Here is a 21934-nt window from a genome sequence, read left to right on the forward strand (position 1 = left end):
TTTGGGCCCTGTTTACTTAATAATGGGCAGAGAGAACTTCCAATGGATAACTGTAGTTTTTTTTTTTTTTAATTTTGAATTCTTTTGACAAATTGGCAGAGTTCTTTAGGCCATGTTTACACAGAAGAGTTCAGCGAGGAGAGGAAGAGTTCCAATTTTGAGGAGCTTCTTTGCTTACCATTTGGGTATTATAGCAAAGAAAGGGCAGAAATCCCTAACTTCCTTTAAAGTATAATTTATATATATTTAAAGGTAGATATTTAGAATATTTATTTTTATTGAGATTCGAATTCTAATCTTCGTTTTTACTGTTCCTTTTCTTTTTCCTTCTTCAGCTTCTTCAGTCAACGCCAACAAAGTAAACTGGAATTCCTCAAACAGAACTTAACCACACACAAACATCACGTGCCCTGCACGCGCGCTCATAAAAGTGCAGGATCAAGGATTCTCCGCGAACAGGGGAATAATAAATAAATAAATAAATAAATAAAGCGGAGGAGCGAAATCCTCGAGTATCGGATCGTTCGATTTGTTTTATCGCTCTCCCTCTTTCACTCGCTGCTGATCGTTCTCTGCGTACGGAATTGCACCCTCGAATCCATCTCGATTGTTTTACCAGGGCGTGGCCGCAATCTCTCTTCCAGGTTTCGTGATCCCTAATCGCTGCGAGTTTTTTCTTGTCCGTCGCGTTTGGGACGTTGGCGCCTTGGTATTCTTGGGAAAAGTTTCCCCCCTTTGTAGTTGGAATTTGTTTGTTTTGATTTTTAAAGTTCATCTCAACCTATCTTGGGGTCATTTTAGTTCAATGTCTGCAATCGGGAAGTCGACGAACATCTTCTGGCAAGAATGCCAGGTCGGGAAGGTCGATCGGGAGAAGCTGCTTAAGCAGAAGGGTTGTGTCGTTTGGATCACTGGGCTCAGCGGCTCAGGTTTGGCTTTATCCCTATAATTTTATTTTTACATCCAATGGATGTTTTATCTGCAACTATCTCTTTCTCTTCGTGGAAATTTAAAAAGAAACAGAATTCTTGATTGAGTAACGATCTAATCTTAAAGTTGTTTTTTGTAATTTTGGTTTGGGAATTCAATAGTATTCTTTTTCTTGTTCGATTAATTTCTTAGTTATGTTAGATATTTTAGAATTGGGGAAGGATGCATATTTTTACAACCTTCAGGTATAAATGTGAATGCTCGTTTCTTGTATTATTAATTGACAATGAAGGAAAAAAAGATAATGATCTTACTCAAGAAAATCGTTATAAGATTTCCTCCTTGAGTGCTACAGTGGCTACATTGGTTGTCATTTTGAAATATCAATTTACTTATATTATGTACGGAGTAAGAAATAAATCCACCTATTGCATATTAAGCACCATTTTTCCAACTGAAGAGGCTGATCTTCTTACTTCTTAAACAGCTATCCATCACTATTTTCTTGATTCTAATGATGAACGCATATCATGCATAGATAAGTTTTAGTAGACTTTTGAAATGTCAACTGAACGTTTGTTTGAAAAGGAAAAGATCAACATAAATTTTAACTTAGTGATCTACATTTTGTCTTCTTTTTAAAGAGTTCCATGTTAAAATCACAAACATGTAATATTATTATGAATAACTGGAAAACCTATTTGGTTTCACTTAGGGACGGATGTGTGCTGGAATGCCTTATCTGTATGGTTTCCTTTTCTCTTACTCCGCGGATATACTTCCCTTTCTCTTGCAGTTAAGTCAGTAATGTGTTAAAAGCAGTTAAGAACATAGTCATGTGATAAAAACATGGAAAGCCTCACCATCTAAACATGATAATATTGGTCTACGCATATTAACTCTCTTCTTTTGGGGGAGAAAGAAAAAGATAAAGGCAATCCGATTAACTGATAAAGATGGGATTCATTTTCAGACCTTATAGGAACCTTTTTTTTTGCTAACTTCTTTTATTTGATTGTTAAGATTTCAAAAATAGTGTGGTTGCTATTTTTCTATTTTTGCATGTGTCTGAAACTAGTTGATTTTGGCAATGGCATCCATTATTTTGATTTTGAAATGGAATGGCTAAAGTTTACTAAAAGATCTCATCTATTGGGCTGTTGTTTTGCCTCTCGATAAAGAGAAAATTGTTTTTTGTTCATATTAAAATAATGTCACTCAAGCAATTAGAGTTTTTCAATGTGGAACATAACTTTGATGTTAGAGTAATGCGATTATTTGAATATTTGTCTCTGTTGCTGTTGCCTCATCTAAAATGTAGAACTGCTCTAAAAATGTTAATGTAGGCATTGTATTTTGTTCATATTAAAAAATGTTACTTGAGCAATTAGAGCTTTTCAACTATGGAACATAACATTGATGTTTGAATAATGTGAGTACTTGAATATTTGTCTCTTGTTGCTGTTGTCTGATCTAAAATGTAGATTCCAAAGGGTCATTTAAGTTAAGAAGAAACAAGGAATGCCAGTTTTGTTCTTTTGATTGTAATGTTATCTAATAATGGTTTTGCCTTGAAGTCACTTATCTGTGATCTCTGACATCTTTGTGCAGGTGTCTATTGTTTAATGCATCAGAAACTGTTCCTTTTCCCTATTACGAGTAATGAAAAATTGATTCTAACTTGTTTGTGAAAGTATTTACAATAGCGATTATTTTCCATGACCATCCATGTCTAGGCCAATTTGTCTGCCTCTACATGACAACCCTCATATCGTCCAACTTTAGTTCTATACTCTATACCTTATGCCATTACGAAGTGGCATCGATCAGATGGTGAATTGTGACAATATTGGTCTATAACCTTCATTTGTCATTTAATTGGTTTATTGGCTATGGGAAACCTTGAATGAGGTTCCATCCTCTTTGAAAAAACTTAGTGTTTCCTGTTTAAGTTTAATGCTTCCAATTTATCCAGGAAAAAGTACTTTAGCATGTTCGTTGAGTCGAGAACTGCATTCCAAAGGAAAGCTTACATATGTTCTTGATGGTGACAACCTTAGGCATGGGTTGAACAAGGATCTTGGCTTTTCAGCAGAAGATCGCACTGAGAATATACGTAGGGTTGGTAAGTTGTCCTTTAGTAATGGCTAATTTTTGAGGGAAATTTGTATTAGTTGTTCCATAAAATTTTTACTCTGTGCAAACTTCTGATAGTTAGTTTGGGACTTTTTTTCTTCTTCTTTTTAGCTGGTGTCTATTAAAGGCAGAGAGCCTAAATTTTGTTTATGATAATTGGAATGCCTATATATGCAGGCGAAGTGGCAAAGCTCTTTGCTGATTCAGGTTTAATCTGTATTGCCAGCTTGATATCTCCATATAGGAAAGACAGAGATTTCTCCCGTGCAATTGTTCCTGACTCTAGATTCATTGAAGTCAGCACTTCTCTGTATAAATTTTTTCACTAGACACTGAACTTATTTTCAGTTATTTTATGATTTATAGCTAATATCTTATAGGTATTTATGAATATGCCTTTGGAGTTGTGTGAAGCAAGGGACACAAAAGGCCTTTACAAACTTGCTCGGGCAGGAAAGATAAAAGGTATGCTTTTATTTCTGCAGGTTATATAGTGATTCAAGATTATCCAAGTTAACGTCTAAATGATGCTTGTTTAGTTGATTATTATACACAGTATAATAGGATATTCTATTTGGCAATTCTTAGCATAAGCCTGAGTTATCCCTGTGCTTTTCAAAAGTTCTTTTTTTTTTTTTACTCACCTAGCATATTTGCAAGTGTCTAAGTTATTCAGCATGCAATTCCCACAGTAAATAGCTATAGTTAATGAATAATTAACATCCATGTTGGAGCTCAGTTTAATGTGAAATCTATGAATGGAAAAATAAATCCACGCAGGCAGCTTATGATAACTACTATCTAACGGTTGTCATCGTTCTTATGGATGAGAATTACAGACTGATTGTCTGTGCACACTTAAGTATCACTTATCATGAAGAAATCCCTTAATCAAATAATGTTTCTTCTGGACTATTAATGAGAATCTGTTGAAAACCTTGACCATTTAATAATGGCATCCTTAATTTGTGAAGATTTTGTGTAGCTAGATGGTAACAATTTTTTGTTATCCTTTATCCTAAGGGTTAACTTATTACAATATTAGAGCTTAACTTATTAAATGGTAGCTAGATTTTGTGTAGCTCCATTGAATTATGTTGTATTGGAGAATTCCAATATCAGAGCTTAACTTATTACATAAATCATGGAATACATTGTCTATATATTTTAACTAGATTCCATGATTGAAAATGATCAGAATTGTTAAATATTTCATATTTTCATTTTAGATAGGAATGGGAAATTGGACAATGTGTGACTAGGATTTTATTTTTCTGCATAATCGTTGCTTACAGAAGTTGGATTTTCATGCAGGTTTTACTGGAATAGATGATCCATATGAGCCACCTCTGAACTGTGAGGTACCCGCGCAATTCGCTTACACATTTTACCCTCTTGGCATTGCCCGGTATATTTTGCATGGATAGTTCATGCAGTTTTAAAATGGAAATTCAACATTGACATGCTGGTTGTTTAATAGCATATACTAACATATACAATCTATTTGTATTTTTAAAGGATTATCAGGTATTTTTATGGCTAAGATAAAAACCCTAATATTATGTGAAATCTTGTTGATTCCGATGAATTATGTACTATCATCATTCTTAATTTCCTTTGTATATAACATTGTCCAAGAAGTTCTTGGTTGTTCATCCAGCTTCCATGCTAAGGGTCCTTTCGTGAAGAAAGCAAGCTTGATTCTGTACTGAAACCAGATGCTTTTTTTTTTTTTTTGAATTATACTATATTCATTATGCTATTTGAGAACCAATTATCAAACCGAACAGTTTGAATTATGCCATAGGTATAGTAATTGTGGATCCATTTCAGTCTTGAATTGTGTGCTATTATTAAGGTCTGTAATATCTTAAAGTTGCCAAATATGATCTAAAGATATATTATAATATTTGAAGTTGTCAAATATGATCTAAAAATATATTGAGAGGAATTCTAGATGTTTCTTTTGGATTGTTATTAATTTCATAAATGTCTAAATTGTTAAGGAAATTGTCAATTGGAAATCATAAATGTCTAAATTGTGTTCAATTATTCTTGTAGGATATAATGCTACAATGCCTACTTTTCTTAAAGTTAACATATGCTGTGCTTTGGAGCAAATTTGAAATGAAACTTGTCAGTTTGATTTAGATTATTAGTAGTAGGACTGATGACCAATATATCTAGTTATCTGTTCCTTCACCTTCTTAGAGAGAGAAACCATTTAGAATTTTACTGCAAACATAACTCACGACCTAGGAAAGATCAATTCAGCTACCAATGGGACACTGTGATGGATGTGTTTGTAGGTTTCAGGAACAATAATCTTGGCATACTTGGAACCTTGTGGGCTCAATTACTTTGGACGATTTAAAGTCATCTCAGAAATTGTGATGGATTGTAGATTTCAGAATTAGTGAGTGATCCGTTTAGTAGTGTATTTGCATGCCCCATCTTTGCATATAGAACCATTTGGTCGAATCAATTTGAATGGTTTGGAAGACAGAGGCTGATCAAATATTCTTCTTTTCAGATTTAAATATGTCACTCACAATTTGCTTGACTAAATATTCATAGCTTATATGTTATACATTCATCTGTAGATACAATTGTATATACACAAATTGTTGTATAGATTTATATATGATTGTTCTTCTTTGTTATAAACTCTAAAACCCTCAATTGCTATTTATCATACCTAGACAGCAATGCAATCAAGCCATAAGATGCTCATTGTTTCTGTTACTTGATATAAACATATTCAATTTCCGTAGACATGAATATATTGTCCATTGAGTTAACACCACTGCTTAAGAACCATCCATTAGTTTCTATTTATTCCTTGCTGATGAATATATGTTGTACCAATATGCAGTACTTAATTGACTGCCAAATAATTGAATAAACACGGCTTGATGACCGAATACCATCATGTGTATATGAAATCCACCCCTGATGCCAATATGCTTGCAGTAGCAACTTGATACAAATTGCAATTGACTATCGATTATTCCTACTTATCGTGGCTCGGAATTGTAAATGCCTGTAGATTTATGAATCCTTGTTTCAGACATCTTGTTTTCTGTATCCAGATAGAGATCAAACAAGAAAACGGAATCTGCCCTTCTCCTTTTTCCATGGCCGGACACATTGTCGACTACTTGGAAGAGAAAGGCCTTTTGCAAGAATAATAAAGCTTCATGAAGTCTCTTTGTAGTCCAATAATACTCCCTTTTTTGCTGCACTTACATAGGACTTCAATTATGGATTGATTTGTTTGTATGAAAATTTTAATCAGAGACCACTATTTTGTTCAGTTGTTCTTCCAAATAGGTATGTGACGATATTAGCATGTGAAACCCAGGTCAGGGAAGTGGATTGTTAATGATTTGCTAATGATCAGGAGGTTTCTTTTGACCTTTAATATCTGTGCTTCAACATTCAATCGATATCGTCGACCAGCTAAATCATTCTACTGCCTTCTGACAAACACTAGATTGATTAAAAATAAAGTTTCTAAAAATTAAAAAAAATATTTATCACATCAAACTTAAACGTGCCAAAAACTCAATTCTGAATATTTATTTTAATTTTTTTAACTTTGAATGAGAAAACTTTTCAAAATCTAAAGCAAGCAAAACCTTGTGGGTTCTTCCTTCGTTGTACCAATTTTACTCGACAAACGAATGTGGTGGAGTGAAATTTTGTAACACTAAATCCTGAATTTCTTGTAGTGTATTATAACTAACCGTTTTGTTTCAGCAAGATTTTCCTTGTCACTGTAGAATGTTCATTAGCACTTTTAGCGACAAGTAACAAGACCTTGGCATATAGCTTATTACATAACAAGTCAGGTATAGATAAAAGTTCAAAGTTGATACTATGATCTCATTTCAAAGTTATTTTTGGTCCTAAAATGCTTATAACATGTTAATGAAAATTATAATGGAAATGAGTTGTTTGGTGATTTAAATGCATGATGCATTGAACATTTCAGCATCTTTAAAACTTTACATTAAATTCATCAAAACAAAAAAAGCATTTGGACCTCAAGCATAGAGACAAAACCTCAGCTACCACACATGATCATCTAATTATGGACTTGGTGGAATAAGACTACTTGGTATATAGACAATGACAAAAAAGTATCAACACAAAGTAGTAAATATGACTATTCATATTAGGAAAAAAAACCTGGGTTTGTCGTCCACAATAATGCCAATTCTTCAGAAGATGCTATGCTGATACAAATCAACGAAGAAAATAACATATAGAAAAGTATTGCTCGTGATAGGAATCTCAAACCACAATCGACAAGTGTTTCTGCAGTACTAAGCTATACAATGAGACAGGTAGTAGCACCATGTTTGACAACTTGTATGAGGGAGGAAATTGTTGTGGCAGTGTTGTATCAATCCTCATTGGCATTTGAAGCCACGACAAATGGACAAAACTATGATAAGAATCAGTGCAATGATAATGCCCAGAACCATCAGTTTAATTTTCATGTTTTGCAGCCACATCTTCCTCCTCATTGTCGTACCTTGCTGTCGAAAATCCTGCGCCTGCAGTATCAAGTAGCAGAAATTCCAGCAGAGGATGTTAACACTTCAACAAAGATAAAGTGCAATTAGATAAATTCATAAAAGACTTGGAAGGATAGATGTCTTGCAGATTATAGTTTGCTCACCTGGGACCGAAGGCTTTCGGTTTTATCAACAAGCAACTCAATTTTCTCACCTCGGTCAAGAACCTGAATCATGAAAAACGACCAAAATACAGCACCAAAAATATCAGCGCTGGTGAAAGATATCCCTGAGCATGAATTGAAGAAGACAACAACTAAGCACCTTCTCGATATTTTCCATCATTACTCCTTTGACTTCTGAAACCTGAGCTTTCACCTTCGAGAGCTTGTTGATCTCTTCAGGGTGGTCCACACAGTATTGCATGTGCTCTTTAAGCTTGGCCCTGATATGTTAGCAGATGCTTGAGTATTACTTGCCTTCTGCTTAGATATCATGAAAATAACAATCAGGTAGCCAGTGAAGTACCCAAATTCACGGCTGAGGCTATTTGCTGGAGCAGTTGCAGCTTTTCCTTCCCCATATCTTTTGCTGAAGTCATCCTTCACCCTCTCCAGAAAAGCAATGGGAACTTGCCTCCCTAGAGATTCAACAGCGACTACACAATATGCTGCAGTATTCACATTTTCTTGTTAGTCACTGAACTAAACAAGAAAATATAAACTCAAAATCCTAAAAATAGTCCACAATGATATATACAAGGGCATCTCTAGGAAAACTGCTAGTCAGTGATAGTAAATTGTAGGAGGCAACAACTTGCTTCAGAATGAAGTAGAAGAATCAATCATATTAATAGTGTATCATAAGAATCGACAAAAACTTTCAAGTCAAAAGGCAGACCACAAATTTTCAAAATAAATGCCAGAAAATGCACAGTATCAATCATATTTGTAAAAATTCAATTATCCAAGCCCACAAACTGCCCTCCAAAATACCATGTGCAGAAGAGCCCTACTAAAACATTTGGTATTGCTAAGGTGAACACCATTTCTCATGCAACACAGTGTGCATGTTCCAAACATTAAAATGGAAACTGTTGATCCTTTCACTATGCCTAATGCATATAACATGGTGTCTAAGGAGCATCATACCATTTCTTTATAAGAGCTAAAACAACTTATGCCCTTCAAATCCAATATTTTTTCTTTCAAAAACCAGGGCCGTGTGCAAAACATTTCAAACATTCCAAGATTGTACTGTTTTTAACTTAGTACAAGATGGGACTGTATCCATTTACCAATAAAAGAAACACATTGGTATTTCAAATATCAGTTTTAGAGAAATTTTTTGAAGTTTATTTCAATTAAACATTTTTTTAGATATTTTGATCTATAAAACACCATAATACTGTAACCAAAAAAGGATGAGCAGATACTCTAATCTTAAAAAGTGATTAAAACCACAGCTAAAAACATGTCATTTTTTTCAAAGTGAGGTAGCATTCCCCATAACATATACCATGACTTCATAACTAGAACAGAAGTCTTGAATGCAAAAAATACATACAAATAGAACTTAACAACAACCACAAACTTCTTAAAGTAAGTCGTATTTAATTTAAATTAACAAAGCTTTCCATCTTAGGCATGCTAAGATCACAGTTGTAAGTCTCAATCCATGTCAATCAACACAAGCAACCTTTGGCATGTTATGATCATGGATAAACTCGAAAATGCTATTCAATGTAAGTCGCACGCGTTAGGAGTCTCACTCCATTTGTGGACCAAAATAAAGATCAGGTTGGCATGAGCAAGCATTACTTGTTTTTCCATTATGATCATGGTTGAAAATGTTATCACTCTTGGTCAACACAACAAAAGGCATTGTTCCATTAGAAAGCAAAATCGAAAACTAGATCGGCAAATACCAATTTTACATGCACATAATGGATGATACAAGCCTTTGTTTTGGCCCATATCGAGCAACACAAATTTTGATGGCAATGAAAAAGGATGAATGGGGTACCATGTATTCTCCTTCCTTTTCTTCTATCTGTTGCTCTTCCACTATATTCCTTTGGTTCGTTCAACCCATTGTTTCTCAATAGTCTCCCTCTAGTCGATTGCTCAACCTCACATAGATCTGAAGGAAGAAGACAAGGAGAACCTCACCCTCATTTAACCTTGATCAACAGTATGCTTCCCATCATTTTACCTAGATCAAATTATAGAAAAATTGCTACACAGAGGTTCTGCATGTCATCGTGCCTCATTAGTCTCTCTCTCTCTCTCTCTCTCTCTCTCTCTCTCTCTCTCTCTCTCTCTCTCACACACACACACACACACACACACACACACACACAATCTCACATGGTTCTGAAGGAAGAAGACAAGTACAACAGTACCCTCTCCCTCCCCCTGATTTTACTTAGATCAAATTATAAAAAAATTAATTTATTCACGATTTAACCCAGTTCAATTAAAATGATTCAACCCAAACTAGGATCCTAGATTAAATCCAAAATTCAAGCACAAAAGCAACCATAATCAATAAAATCATGATTCCACCAGTGAAGCTCAACTTAAATCCCTTTGAGCCCACTTCAAGCCATTAAACCCAACCGAATCAAATTTAGGCTGAATCCCAAACATTGATTAATTAAACATGCATTGTGGCCAGGCTTAGATATAAGAATAATTATTAATAAATATATAATATAAGCATGAAACTATATATATGTATCAGATTAAGTAATAATATACCTTTTCAAGTTGTGTTTGTAGATAAATAGGCCAAGTGAGATGAGATAAAAAAAAAAAACTTGAAGATGAGCTAAAACAAGATTGACATAGTTTAACCGGTGCCAACCTTCAGTAAGGTAGAAACAGAAATTAGTATAGAAACCTAAATTTCAAACTTGGTAGTTATCAAGAAATTTAAATATTACTTAATTAGTAGGTATTATAGAATTTTGAAAATAAGGTGTCTACTAGAGGCATCATATCAATAATAATAATGTTTAAACCAATGTATGTTTTAACAAATGTGAAACACTAAAGGTAAACACAAAAAAAATAACTACCACTAAGAATTGGTTTGTTTCATACATAATATTATGTCTATGCAAAATATTTTCATAAAAAATTGTATCCCTTGTTTGGCATGTTATATAATAATATGTTCTATGCAAAATATTTTTCAAAGGCAAAAGGTTGCGTATCCCTTGTTTGGACCCCGCATGTTATATAAAATGCACCGGGCTGCCCCCTTCCTCTTCTTCCTTCTCTTCCTTCCCATGCACAACCAACAACTTCTTCCACCGAGTGATGAGTGACGAGTGACAGTGAAGGTAATAGCTGCAGCGAGCAATGATCTTGGCAGGCAGTGGTGGCTGGATCTCAGCAGGCAACAAGATTGAGGCAGCATGACAGGTCCGATGCAACCCATAGAAGCAGCCACCACCATGTCCTTTTGTCAGGCAATTTGCAATGAGTGGCAACAAGCAGCAAATGTAACTATGTAAGTTTCGGCAAGAAGCAATCTCAAGAGCAACAATAAGTGACAGTTTCAACAGGCGATAGCAGCTTAGTCTCAACAGTTGACAGCAAGTTACTTTTTGCATGGGAGAGGAGCAGGGTAAGGGGAGGCTGTTATTCGTGTGGGAGAGTTGTGGAGAGTGGACCAAAACCACTTCCGCTTAGTATTTTTTGTGAAAAAAACAGACCCTAAAAGTAAGTTGTCTTTCACTGTGAATTCAGCAAACAAGTAACCAACGGGATGAGAAACCATACTTCACCTAAGGCATATCTGAACTTTCTTAAGTTTTAACTGAGAGTATAGCCTAAAGTATCAAAGAATTAAATGGCAGGACCAAAGCCAAGATGACAAAGCATCTCTCAGATCTTGGGATGAAGAATCAGCTTCCGCACCAAGCACTAGTTTCACTAAAATTAGTTCGTCCTTGATAAAATCGCATTTTTCACTCAAAAGTTTGAAATTGATCGGAAGCAACAGTTCAATAAAATCCTTCATTTAAAAAATACAAAAGCAAATACCTAACCGCAACAAGTTTCCACTTATTAGCTTCGAACTGTACTATGATCCACCAAAGCAACACAACGACGGAAACCTCGACATCTAGAAATCCTAAATTCACCGCACCAAATACTACAAACAACAAAGCTCAGTCAAACTCCCTCATTCTACTTCCCAAAATACCAAAAACATCGAAAATGCATCGAGATTTCGACGCCATCGAATCAGAGAAACCCCTTACATCAACAATCAGGAAGGGATCCGAGGTCACTCACTGTATCCATCCTCGACGAGGTAGTTGAAGGTGTGGCCGTCGCAGTTGTAGGTGAACTTATTGCTGGTGGCGGGGAGCTTCTGAAGGCACTGGGCAGCGATGCTGTTGAAGTTGCCGGTAAACTCCGTGTACTCGGCCAGGATCACCGTCCCCCGCGAAACGAAGCTGTAGATGAGGGACTGCTGACCCATCTCCTGATCGCACGAAGCCTCCCCAACACCGGACCTTGCCCGAGGCGAGATCGGAGGAACAGCGACCGATCTAATCGCAACGGCGAACGAGCGAGAGACGAAGCGACACGAACGCGATACATATTGTGAGTGGTATTCCTGAAAATTCTAGAATGTTGAAGGAGCAAATTAAAAGAATGCCGACAAGCCTGCGTCGGTTTTGGAACTTTATACTCAGGGCCCTTTTGTTTTTAAAATTCCACGACACCCGTTGACTATTTAAGGTCGCAAAGAAGTTCAAAATAAAAATAAATAAATAATTCGAATATTTAATTCTTATAAAATTTTCAAACTCTTCGAATATAATCCATCGTCAGAAGTCAAACGATAAGAAGAAACTTAACAACGAATAAGAGAAAATAAAAGCACAGTTCGAGTTAGGTGATCTAGCTCATGCAGCAGTCTCGGTGGGGGGCAGAAGTATGATCTCCACATTGTCATGAACACCCTGAAGCAGAAGCTCGCCGTCGTATTTGACGACCTTTCTCTTCTTTGCAGCACGAAGAGTTCCGACTAGCGCTTCGAATATGTTAGCACATCTATCGTCATTGAACAGGACCCCGAACTTTACCTGCAACATTCAAGAGGGAGGTCAGTGTTTTGATTGAAGGGAAAGGGAAAGCAAAAAAACTGAACGAATGTTTGATCTTAAGGAGTTCAATGTAGCTGACAACTATTACAGGCATAAACATTGACATAATTATAAACATAAATGAGACTTTGACGCACTTTATATTTCAAATGATTGCAGAGAAGCTCCTACAGGTTTGACCACAATTTCATGGTGGTGCCCTAATCAGATTCTTTTAGTAAGGTTACTCTATTTCCTTGGCTATCTCATTCTTAAGGAGATCGAGCAAGTGGCCTTCTGAAAAACAAAATCAAGTTTCTATATATCTAAAAGCAATGCTCAATAGCTATATAAGTGCCAATTAAGAATTTAACTGTGGCAAATGATGAATTAAATATTGCGATGTCATCCTAAGTATTGATGATACTCACTTTGAAATGTGCAAAAACTTATAACTTAAATCATTGACGTACTAAATATCGATTCTGCATCGTTAATGTTGTAGTAATTAGAAAATAAAAATGGCAATTATTATTAGGAATCACCAAATGCAATTACCATCAAAATAATCTACTCGACCAATTTCACATAATGGGTAAAATTTGAAGACATAAAAAAATTAAAATGGAAATTACACATTTGAAGTCATGAAACAAGACTTACATGGAGGTGGACAGAATAATAAAGAATTTCAATGACAGCCCTCTTTTAAGTCATCGGATCAAGATAATTAAATGCAAATTCAGATGGACAATTGATCGATTAGTGGTACAGATTGATCTATGCTTTGTTTCGATGAGTTGAAAGGAGACTTGTAGACCACTTTGTGTAAGTTATGTTTCTATTGTTGCATACTTGCATGGCCCTTTCCCTTCACAATTAATCACTCTTCCTCTTCTTCCGAAGCCTGCAAGAAAAAAATTTCTTTGTTTCTTTCTTCCTACAGTCCTCCGCCCACCTCTTTCAATTATAAAAAAATGCATACCCTCTCCCATCATTCTTTTCCAAAAATATATAGGCAAATTCCCTTACTAGCAACCCTAAGGTCAGGGAATTCCCAACAGAAGCACCAAGTTTCATTTATCTAAAATTACACACTTACTCTCACCTTTTCTATTTTACATGCCTATATTACCATTAATTGTCACAATTTTTTATTTTTCCTTTTTAATTTGTTTAAAAGTTGAAACTAAATCATTTTAGATGAATATGGGTACTATATTGGATCTGTAAAATAAAGATATATCTGATTTGTTTAACAAATTTCTTTTTGAGTTGAAATGGATTATTTGGATCATCATTTTGATCAAAACACCTTGCTAGAACACATTGATGATCTTACCACTCTATGTCCATCAAAGTTTGTGGGAGCACCAAGCATATTAGTTGTCTTACCTCGACCATTTGACATTCCTAGGTCTATCAAAATGATTTGACCTAAATCAACTTGATGACTCAAAACCCACTTCAACTTTAAAAAATATGTCAGTTACATCACACTCTCATGAATCTAATGATATTCTTATTGGTCAAAAAAGATAAAATTCTAAACCTAAATAATCAGAAACAAAAAACTGCTTGCTCACGAACATTTGATTCATTTGTAACTCTAAATAGCCCGAACCCTGTTGAAAAAGGGCAAAAACCATTTGCATCTTGTCCCTCTCCACCCTTTCTCCAATTATCCAAAAACAATCTCATCATCACACTAGTTTCTCCCAAAAAAGTTCCAATCCAGTTTTCCCCTCAAAAAGACTCATTCTTCCATCCAACATACAAAAAATCTTTTTCTGCGATTCACAAACAGAAGATTCGAACAATGACACGGCGTACCTGGTCGGTGATGATAACAATGACCCTGATATCCCAGGCTTCTCTTAAGTTTTACTTCCTTTCCCCACTAGACAAGCCTTGAATTTTACAATAAGAACAATCAAACAATCAACCACAGTGCCAAACCATAGGATAGAATTCGTTGAGTATTCCTCTTGGCCAGCACCAATGACAAAAGTGTGTAAAACTTCCAATCCGAACTATTCAACTTCCATATCAGTCCCACAAACTTATCTAGCATTCAATGCAGCCTAGAAACCCCCAAAAACTTATCTAGCATTCAATGCAGCAAAAGAAAACCCTAAAACCTGATCTCAAAGATCATATCTTTATAATAGATACGGTACAGAAAAATCCAATTTCAGTAATCGCCTCAATATATTGAAGAATAAAGTAATTTCAAAGCATGGCGATGAATCATGTCATTTTGCTAAAAAAATCTACATGGAAATGGCTCGTCTTTTCGCCCAATCAACAAGCACGACAGCAAATCCCAGATCCATGAGATTTTAGCTACACAGACAATGTAAAAGGGCAATCGGCAAGGAAGACGCCCAACGACAAATTGATTCCAACTAATCAGAATCGAAATTCGACGAGAGGAAATAAAAAAAGAAATTACCTTGTAGGAGCCATCATCCTGTGGCTGACCAAGTCGTTGTATTTCTTCCTTGAGCCGCACCACTTCTTCTTCCACATTCAACGCCATTCCCTTCCCTTCTCCTTCTGAAACCTTGGTCAGGGTCTCACCCTTCTACTCTTTTCATCGACTGCCAGGACGAGATACATCGGGTCTAGCCCTCGGATCTACAATCTTGATCAGACACCGAGTAGGAAATCCTCTCTTTCCATTGGTCAGATACAAAGTTGAAAATGCTGCCTTTCTATTGGTCAATTGGAAATGTTATTTTCATTTTACCCTTTTATTAATAGCAGAAAAGCCCATAAGAATACTTATAAAGTGCAGGGTAGTAAAATAATAGGGGTCATTATGATAAATAGTTAATATATGGGGTAAAATATAACTTTCACAAATTTCGTTCCATTTGATTGGCCGCATTCCGAACGAACACTTGTCCCGTTCCCTTTTCCTTCCCTACCTCAACGATGGATCGCCCGATCGAACGCTTGTTCCATCCCTTCTCCCTCGAGAATGGATCATCCGATCGATCGCCATGGTCGGAGTTGAGCTGTTTAATCTAGCAGGAAAACTCACCTTGCTGATGTAGTTGTTTGCACCAGGAATCCACTGAACCATCAACTGAGTCTTGTGTTTGAAGCCAATTCAACAGGTGAGTCTTTCAATCAGATAATGAGGTAGATCCAGGTGGAATTTCTGACTTTTGTTTTTTTTTTGGGTTTTACTGAAGAGTGCATCTTTTGCCTCACTGGATTCTCTTTTCAGTTCTAGATTGCATTTTGAATCCCTTTCACCTAAATCATCTGGGTCAGAGATTTACTGAATGTTGATACTCCCTTTTTTAACTGTTTCATCAAAAAAAATTCTAACAAATGCCCCTGCGAGATGAAACTTCCATGATTTATCTCCTTTTGAAATCGCATGGGACAGTCATGAAGGGACCTCGGAGTAAGAATTGTCATTTTTTTTTGCTGCAATAAAAAAAAACTTTTTGATAAAAAAATATATTCTGCTATCCCTTTTCAGTGGCAAAGAAGTTCAACTTTTAAAAGGAAGGATTTGGATACTGCTGATGAACGCAGTTTTCACTTCTTCTTGAACCACAGGTGCCGGATGAGCCATTGACAACTTCAATTTTGTAGGAGTTCATTCTATTATGTATTCTCCTCTTGTTTACAGGGGTCCTCTGTTTGTAGTAAATAGAGTTTATTTTTTTGCTAGAATATTTCCTTTGTTGTTTAGGTGCTTTATTTATGATCCATTCCTGTTGTGCTATGTTTGAAATGATTTCATTTCATTGTCCAAGCCGAAATGCAGCATTTAACACTGTAGAGCACTTAAGTAGTAACAAATTTGATGCCAAAATGAAAATTGTTGTGGATTCAAGAACAAACATATTAATTTTTTAAAAAAAGAAACCAAAATTAACCCTGAACAGAATCAAACAACTTATAGTCTCTGAAATGTAGGCTAGAATCAAACAATTCAAACATAACAAGGACCACAAACATTTCCTAACAAAATTTCCATGTTCTGGAGCTTCTTGTTACCAATCATAATCTATTGGAACTCTACAAGGCTGTACATGCCTGTGGTTCAACTTGTTTTTCAGATTTAAGACCAGGAAACTGACCGATATCCTGACCGGCAATTGCCTGAAATGTACTGTTCAATCCGATAGCAAATTCATCCGACTGTGTTCCTCCACTTTTGAAATAATCAGCCATCTGCGAGATTATATAGTTCGTTAATGCGACATTATATGTCTATAATAGCACACTGTCATTTCTATAGTTGACCTACAGCTGAAATTTATATATCTTTGCAAATCTAGATTATCTAACTATACAACAAAGTTCTACTAGGCTCGTGAACATTATATAAGGATGACCAACAACTTCTAGCCAAGAGTCTGATGGATTTCCAACTAAAATTATCATAAGAAATATTGAATTAACAAACAATGAATAGAGACCATACTGACATGATGAGCAAGAGCCATTCCACTTAATGCTGCAGCTTCCACACTTGAACCAAGTAGCCAGTCACCACAAATTCCTGCACGCCCTCTAGGGTCGAATATACAAGCAACTGCAGGAGTATTTGTTGGAAGGGCTGCACCCCTATTAGATTGAAAGCAAATATATAGTTATGATCCATTTATTTTTAAAATTGGAGCAACACTGGTAAAGGTAATGCAAACCATAATTGAACTCTAGTGTAAAAAGGCTTCTCGAGTGATCCTTTAGATATTCCAAGAGCTGATTCTACACCTTCAAGCATGTCATTTGTCACTTTCTCTGCTGTTGCATTAGGTATGCTTTCCTGTATGTATATTCAGATAAGCTTGCATTGAGTAACCTGGCAACACCATGAACTGTGAAAAAAATGCAAGAGTATGCCATATTGATTAAATAAAGCAATAGGCCTATCAGGAATTTTGCAAGATACAATAGCATGAAAGACTGATTACATAAAGGGAAAAAGAAGGATCATTATCCATAGCTATACAACCTGTGGAACTTTATTTTGCTTCCCATAGGCAGCAGTGCTGAAAAAGGTCCAACAATGAGGTTTGCCACTTTCTAGTGGGAAGAGCTTGCTGGTGTTGTTGCCCATCCATGAAAGGGAATGAACACCTTTTATGAAAGCTCCATCAAAAGATCCAAAATCCCCAATTGTTGGGATTGGAAGAGGATCATCAAATGCAGCAAGAAGAGCCCAAATGGAACTTAGTTCTAGAGTCTGCAAACATCAAATAGGCATAAGGGAACAGCAATTTCAAAAATAAATTATCATTGTGACAACTTCACAACACATGTTCTAAAAAGTTCAGCAGAAACCTTCATCTGTTTAGTTAGCAAAGGTAAGCCTGATGATGAAAGCAAACGATTTGCACATTTTCCTGTTGCAGAAGGACATTGAAGATATTTTAAAAAAAAGATCAAAGACAGAGAACTTACACAGAGAGAGAGAGAGAGAGATCAGCTTCTTTTTCCAGAGAGTCACAAGTAGTGTTGGTTGTTAGAGCATGGAAGGCTTACAAAAAACATATAAGTTTTGGAACAATCAGGGATGCAGAAGAAACAGATCGGACACTAATCATTAAGAAAGTATATAAATGATCATTTGCTAATTGAATTATGTTTGGACAAGCCTAAACTTATGGCACAAACATTTGCGTATTCTTGGAGCATTCTTTCCAAGCCTCTAGTTGATCTTAGCTTTCGGGAGGAAGAAAGTGAACATGTAAATGGATGTGTACCATGAAAATCCAGTTCTTCTAGGAAATAATCAAATTCTTCATCAAGGAAGAAATATGTAGGAGAAACTGCTAAAAGTCATCAAACTGATTGAACAAAGGTGCCCATACATAAAACATGTTCATCAAGATAAGGAATATAATTACCATTATGTGCAATTACAATTGCATCAAACTGGCCATGATATTCATCTCTCTCAGCCAATCGCCACATCCCATTAAATGGCTCTAGCTTGCTTACCCAACAAGGCCTCACAATATTGACCAATTTACTCTGCAGTTGGAGTTGAAATGCTACTTAGCAAGAGCAAAGAGCTCGAAGGTATACCAACCTAACCAAAGGAAAATAAATGATAAACTTATGTTGGCTAAACATAGTAGTACTGCATTGCTGTGTATAAAATTATATAGCGTATACTCCTTAAACACTTAATACAAGGTTCCTAAGAAGACTACTGGTATTGAACTAACAGCACTGCAGATTCTTCATATGAGGAAAATAAAAACATGGAACTTTTAATTTTCCTTTTTCTAAAAGAAAAATTCAGTGTAAAGAAAAGCCATAGTTCTAACCCAAACCAATAAATAATGATGTTTCTTCAATAAGTAGTAATTCAAAGTAAATGGAAAGAATCTAACTCTAACCTGACATATGATTGAATCCATCAGTGGACGCATTCCATTAGTTCCTACATATCTTTTAGTTGTATAAGGTACAGGAACACAATGTCCACCAGCTTCAAGTTCTACTAACAGTCCTTTCCATTCCTGAATCAAGCCTTTCTCCAACCAACCATCAACTAGTTTCTGGAATCTAGAATCACTTACAGTAAAGAATTGAGCTGCATGATCAAAAACCAATGGCTTGGGACTGATAATCCTTGTTGCCATCCTTCCACCTAACCCATGCACCCCCTACAAAGAACATAGACATAAACATAGGATAGTCATTTCAAGGTAAGTGCATTGCCACTGGGAACAAAGACGATCCTAGGAGATTATTGTGTAAATGCATTTCCTTTGTCTATATAATAACAACAACCAAGCCGCATCCCACTAGATGTGGTTGGCTAATTTCCTTTGTTATGTCAACAAATAATTTAAAATACATTATTTTTTTTAGAACAAGTTTGAGTCAAATAGCAATTATTCGAAGTACTTTTTTACATATACACTATTTTGGAAAACTAACAACTTGACCAAATATAGGGTTTCTAGTTCTAGCAAGAACAGGAGAGAAATGGATACTCAATTTAAAGTGAGTAACCATGATTCCATACTCAATTTAAAGTAACATATAGAATCTAGTGGAATGTTGTATCCAATAAGTCATGTATGGCATAACGGAAAATCTTTCATATCTTTAGAGATCCACCCTACAATACCGAATAAAAAAAAAGTAATTTTTTTAGCCCTTATAAAAAGAAAATTGATTCTTAAACTTCTTTAATGCCCATGTCACATCGATAGTGTATTAAAAAAATGCAAAATTTCATTCAATTTATCATAACCAAACTAACTAACCAAATTCTGAAACATGTAAAAAAAATACTGGCTTACTAAATTTTCTATTAAGCCGTGAAAAGGTTCAAAAAAAGACAAAAACAAATCCACTATCTGTTCATGTCAAAGCAATCTTTAGAGTAACTCCCAATATAGCAGTAAAAGCAAATGTATATGTATTAGGCAGATCAACTCATCAAGTTCTTATGAAACTACAGTAAGGAAAAGCACTTTTCATTCATTGGTTATTAGGGGCATTCCAGACACATCTGGGTCAAAACATGCCTATCAAATTTTGTATATATGATTTAGTAAGTATAATGAGAATGGTTCACAAAATCACTATCATGATTAGCTAAATCCTATTAGCAAATAGAATTGTGCTAAATGAATACTTCATAGAGCTGCAACTTTCAATTTTAATCTGTCAATGTTTCAATTCCTCAGAGATAATTGTTTTGAAAATAAGGCCAGATCATTAAATGCCCAATTGATGCTTGGAGAAGAAGACAAATTTTCAGCCTTGTAGCTGGGTTTGAAAATTTTAACTTAAAGTTTAAGTACACAAAGAGCAAGCATAAGAAAAGTATCCACATTGGTTTAGAATCAAATTTGTCTAAGAAGATGGTGTGAAACAATGTGCAAAACAATTAGTACACACCTTCACATATTGTCATGCTTGAGTAAACTATTCTTCTCAATGAAAATCAAAAACAGGTTCAAATGGTATGGGATCCACACGACTACAGATTTCAAGAACTCACGTGGAAAATATTTGATATCTATTCAGAAGTCACAAATTGGTGCATCTGAAATATTTAATACAACTCTATTTTAGAAGTTAATTGTCAAATCAACAATAGTTCTTGAAAGTCATGCATCAATGCACTCTTTTGGCATTCTAGCACATTTAGAAAGAAACAAAAGGTTAAATGTGGGCTAAAAGTAACCCTTTTCAGGTTAATACAAATGTAATCATTTCTGCATGAAGAGATGCATTACAGGTTTAAATAAGGTTATTGATATTAAGGAAAACATGTACCTTCAGGTAGAATCTCGTGTTTTTTCTTAAAAGAAGAAATCATTTCTGGCTAACACCAGCATAAAGGATGTTCTAAATCCTTATCTTCTAGATTTCACTTACATGCATTAAAGCAATTGTTAATAGATTGTAAACTAAATCAATAAGAGAGACCGAGCTCAAAATATCTCCATTTGCCACTATATCATTGTGCTTACTCATTCAAGCAAATCATTTATCTTCATTCAAAAGCAAGCAAAGAATCACCTTCCTCCCAGTGAGAGGAAAGCAGTACTAGCGGCATATGGGAAGTAGCAAACCGTATCGAAGACCGTCGATCTGATCCCTCTCTCCTCAAGCGTCAAGGCGCAGACGAGCCCCGAGACCCCGCCGCCGATGATGGCCACCACGGGATCCCTCGCCACGGGCGTCGTGAACACGACCTGCTCCTGCGCGAGGCTCTTCTTGATGGAGGACCTCCTCGAGGTCCGATACGAGCGCCTTCTCGCACCTCTCCCCCCAGGTGCCCCCGCGCCGCTGTCCGTAGGGGGGCTCGCTCTCCCTCTGCCGCTGCCACTTCCGCTGCTCCTCCTTGGCGGTTCCGGTTCCGCCGAGCAGAGCGGTATGCGTGGCTGCGCGAGGGTAGGGCATCGTAGGAGGAAGGGTTTGAAAGGTCGAATCGGTTGGAAAACCAGAGAGGAGCTCAATAAACCAGTTGAGTACATTCGCAGGCCTTTGGAAGAAAGAGAATTGGATTGAGGAGAGAGAACACTCTGGAACCGAGATTAGAAAGCTACCGTCGAGAACGATACGATAAATTTTTTTTTGACAGGCAAAAAATAAATCAAAAATTAAAATAACAAAACTATTTAAAGTATCATTTTTTATATTTTGTAAAAAATCAAAAATATTAATGTTTTTATTAACTAATAATTTTTTTCTGAAACAAACATTCCACACAAAACAAACAACC

The 21934-nt window shown here is 35.8% G+C and overlaps 4 protein-coding genes across 4 annotated transcripts; 1 reads left to right on the top strand and 3 right to left on the bottom strand.

Moving 5' to 3' along the window:
- The first annotated feature begins 480 nt into the window (after positions 1 to 480).
- LOC141827746 (adenylyl-sulfate kinase 3-like) lies at positions 481 to 6484 on the top strand. Its single transcript, XM_074715064.1, has 7 exons — positions 481 to 709; positions 802 to 929; positions 2906 to 3055; positions 3244 to 3362; positions 3447 to 3531; positions 4381 to 4427; positions 6159 to 6484. Exons 2-7 carry the CDS (start codon positions 806 to 808, stop codon positions 6255 to 6257), a joined length of 624 nt encoding a protein of 207 aa, XP_074571165.1. The 5' UTR covers positions 481 to 709; positions 802 to 805; the 3' UTR covers positions 6258 to 6484.
- A 732-nt stretch (positions 6485 to 7216) lies between these two features.
- On the bottom strand, positions 7217 to 12193 carry LOC141826714 (vesicle-associated membrane protein 721-like). The gene is made up of 5 exons (XM_074713996.1): positions 11903 to 12193; positions 8121 to 8262; positions 7917 to 8037; positions 7757 to 7819; positions 7217 to 7631 (listed from the first exon to the last, which is right to left on the bottom strand). Exons 1-5 carry the CDS (start codon positions 12090 to 12092, stop codon positions 7485 to 7487), a joined length of 663 nt encoding a protein of 220 aa, XP_074570097.1. The 5' UTR covers positions 12093 to 12193; the 3' UTR covers positions 7217 to 7484.
- Positions 12194 to 12388: 195 nt separating this feature from the next.
- LOC141828686 (costars family protein-like) lies at positions 12389 to 15343 on the bottom strand. Its single transcript, XM_074716145.1, has 2 exons — positions 15158 to 15343; positions 12389 to 12702 (listed from the first exon to the last, which is right to left on the bottom strand). The coding sequence occupies exons 1-2, from the start codon at positions 15242 to 15244 to the stop codon at positions 12523 to 12525; spliced, it is 267 nt and encodes an 88-aa protein (XP_074572246.1). The 5' UTR covers positions 15245 to 15343; the 3' UTR covers positions 12389 to 12522.
- Positions 15344 to 16624: 1281 nt separating this feature from the next.
- On the bottom strand, positions 16625 to 21703 carry LOC141827942 (uncharacterized). The gene is made up of 8 exons (XM_074715290.1): positions 21282 to 21703; positions 19083 to 19352; positions 18585 to 18711; positions 18019 to 18080; positions 17690 to 17920; positions 17379 to 17500; positions 17160 to 17298; positions 16625 to 16902 (listed from the first exon to the last, which is right to left on the bottom strand). The coding sequence occupies exons 1-8, from the start codon at positions 21684 to 21686 to the stop codon at positions 16747 to 16749; spliced, it is 1512 nt and encodes a 503-aa protein (XP_074571391.1). The 5' UTR covers positions 21687 to 21703; the 3' UTR covers positions 16625 to 16746.
- Positions 21704 to 21934: the final 231 nt, after the last annotated feature.

Source organism: Curcuma longa, chromosome 4, assembly GCF_044706935.1.
Source record: "Curcuma longa cultivar G26 ecotype Majalengka, Jawa Barat chromosome 4, ITB_CL_G26_1.1, whole genome shotgun sequence".
Lineage (NCBI taxonomy): Eukaryota > Viridiplantae > Streptophyta > Magnoliopsida > Zingiberales > Zingiberaceae > Curcuma > Curcuma longa.

Excerpts from the sequence above, each read along its gene's own strand:
- LOC141827746 (XM_074715064.1), top strand. The coding sequence starts at position 806 with ATGTCTGCAATCGGGAAGTCGACGAACATCTTCTGGCAAGAATGCCAG. Across the intron at positions 930-2,905 it reads CACTGGGCTCAGCGGCTCAG|GAAAAAGTACTTTAGCATGT; the intron begins GTTTGGCTTTAT and ends CAATTTATCCAG. Across the intron at positions 3,056-3,243 it reads TGAGAATATACGTAGGGTTG|GCGAAGTGGCAAAGCTCTTT; the intron begins GTAAGTTGTCCT and ends CTATATATGCAG.
- LOC141828686 (XM_074716145.1), bottom strand. The coding sequence starts at position 15,244 with ATGGCGTTGAATGTGGAAGAAGAAGTGGTGCGGCTCAAGGAAGAAATA. Across the intron at positions 12,703-15,157 it reads AGGATGATGGCTCCTACAAG|GTAAAGTTCGGGGTCCTGTT; the intron begins GTAATTTCTTTT and ends TGAATGTTGCAG.
- LOC141826714 (XM_074713996.1), bottom strand. The coding sequence starts at position 12,092 with ATGGGTCAGCAGTCCCTCATCTACAGCTTCGTTTCGCGGGGGACGGTG. Across the intron at positions 8,038-8,120 it reads AGCCTCAGCCGTGAATTTGG|GGCCAAGCTTAAAGAGCACA; the intron begins GTACTTCACTGG and ends CTAACATATCAG. Across the intron at positions 7,632-7,756 it reads CCGAAAGCCTTCGGTCCCAG|GCGCAGGATTTTCGACAGCA; the intron begins GTGAGCAAACTA and ends TTGATACTGCAG.
- LOC141827942 (XM_074715290.1), bottom strand. The coding sequence starts at position 21,686 with ATGTACTCAACTGGTTTATTGAGCTCCTCTCTGGTTTTCCAACCGATT. Across the intron at positions 18,712-19,082 it reads TGGATTCAATCATATGTCAG|AGTAAATTGGTCAATATTGT; the intron begins GTTAGAGTTAGA and ends CTCCAACTGCAG. Across the intron at positions 16,903-17,159 it reads GAATGGCTCTTGCTCATCAT|ATGGCTGATTATTTCAAAAG; the intron begins GTCAGTATGGTC and ends ATAATCTCGCAG.